Genomic DNA, 1,849 nt, shown 5'->3' on the forward strand with positions numbered 1-1,849 from the left:
GGCCACTGTGCCCCGCTGCCCCCCTCAAGCCGAGATAGGAGCCAGGTGTCCGAGCAGCCGGTGCCCTCCGCTCCCACTGTCGCATCCCATTCCCTGTCCTCCTGGAGCTGGGAAGACCCCAGGCGTCCGGGCTCCCCGTCCCCTGTGCTCCGAGCTGGGACGAACCCAGGCATCCGGGTCACCCCCAGGTAGTGACGTCGGGCTGCGAGACGGTGGACATGACGCTGCGGCGCAACGGGCTGGGCCAGCTGGGCTTCCACGTGCGCTACGACGGCACGGTGGCCGAGGTGGAGGAGTACGGCTTCGCCTGGCAAGCCGGCCTGCGCCAGGGCAGCCGCCTGGTGGAGATCTGCAAAGTGGCCGTGGTTACCCTCAGCCACGACCAGATGATCGACCTGCTCCGCACCTCCGTCACCGTCAAGGTCGTCATCGTCCCGCCCCACGAGGATGGCACCCCCCGCAGGTAGCGCCCTGGCCGCCGGGCCCGTCACGCCACCCCCTGACGGGTATCCCCTGGGATTTGGGTTAATTAACACTGGCCCTGATGACCCCGTTGCCACGGCAGGGAGTTGCGGGCATCCCCTTGGGTCCAGGTTGGCACCAGGGCCCAGGGGTCCTGACCTTGGAGCATCCTGTGCCGCCTGGCGGATGGGACCGGGGGCCAGGGCCCAAGCTTGGGGGGCAGAGAGCCCGGTGTCACCCGTCTCTCCCGGCAGGGGCTGGGCCGAGTCCCTGGAAGCGCAGGGCACGGAGCCCAAGGCGGAGCCGGAGAGCGCGCCGACCGGGTACCGCCCGCCCTATCGCAGCCACTCGGCCTGGCAGTGGAACGGCCCGGCCTCCCACAACCCCGGCGGGCGCTGGTCCGAGGCGCTGCCCCTGGGCCACGGCCAGTCCCTATCGCGCCCACCCAAGCAGGCCCCAGCTGCTGTGCCCTACCGCGACCCGCAGCCCCCGCACGGCAAGAGGTGAGCGAGGGGGCCGCGGCGACTCCGGCAGGGTCCCAGCTCCGTGTGGGCCGCGAGGAGCCATCAACCAAGCCTTTCCTCCTGCCAGGCCCGTGAGCTTCCCCGAGACCCCGCACCTGGCATCGCCGGCGGGCACGGAGCGCCCCCAGCCCTACCGGCAGCCCTCAGGCAGCTTCTCAACCCCTGGCTCAAGTGGGGCCATCTTCACCCGGTACAAGCCGTCCCCGGAGAGGTAGGTGCGGTGCATGCACCATGCACACAGCCAGGGACAGCCGGCTTCTGTCCCCCTGTGCCCAGAGCCTGGGGGGTCCGTGACACCCATGCGGCACGGGCAGGACCTCCCTGTGAGGCGTGCGGCAATTCGGGGCTGGGGCACGGCTTCCCACCCCACCGCGCCAGCTCTCGAATATTCACCCTCCCGGTGCCACGCTAACGAGAGCGCAGGGTTACATCCATGCCGCCTCTCTGCCACCCTCCCACAGATACGCGGCTGCCTCCCCCCGGTCCCTGCTGCCCTTCGAGCCCCCCAACTATGGCCCCGACGCAGGCTCCAGCGGCGACTCCTCGTCCGGGGGCCTCGCCAGCCAGGATAGCACCATGGAGCGGCACAAGCCAGGTAAAGCCGGGCGGGCTCGGGAACGGGGTGGGAGCTCTCCCCGGATTAGCCTTGGGGTGGGCTGACATCTGGCCTTGTGCCTCGCTGCAGAGCCCCTGTGGCACGTGCCAGCGCCGGCCCGGCTCCCGGCGGCAACAGCCGGCCTCGCCAAGCGGCCCAGCAGGCAGGAGCTGGCGGGCAAGGACTCCCCCAACCGGCCTCCCAAGGTGAGTGGGTCTCGCCCGTCCCCGGGTGCGAGGGACTGGTTGGGCCCCGCACGCGCCCGGCT

At 71.2% G+C, this 1,849-nt stretch overlaps 1 protein-coding gene across 1 annotated transcript in view; it reads left to right on the forward strand.

The window, feature by feature from the left end:
* LOC102374756 (signal-induced proliferation-associated 1-like protein 3) overlaps window positions 1-1,849 on the forward strand; it is a gene marked incomplete at its 5' end in the record, with an annotated part of 8,863 nt that overhangs the window by 3,911 nt on the left and 3,103 nt on the right. Inside the window, 5 exons of the mRNA XM_025213062.1 lie at window positions 189-463; window positions 717-965; window positions 1,054-1,197; window positions 1,448-1,581; window positions 1,672-1,787. Of these exons, the coding sequence (XP_025068847.1) occupies window positions 189-463; window positions 717-965; window positions 1,054-1,197; window positions 1,448-1,581; window positions 1,672-1,787 (918 nt within the window). The remainder of the gene's footprint in view (window positions 1-188; window positions 464-716; window positions 966-1,053; window positions 1,198-1,447; window positions 1,582-1,671; window positions 1,788-1,849) is intronic.

Source organism: Alligator sinensis, unplaced genomic scaffold (assembly GCF_000455745.1).
Source record: "Alligator sinensis unplaced genomic scaffold, ASM45574v1 scaffold1667_1, whole genome shotgun sequence".
Taxonomy (NCBI): Eukaryota; Metazoa; Chordata; order Crocodylia; family Alligatoridae; genus Alligator; species Alligator sinensis.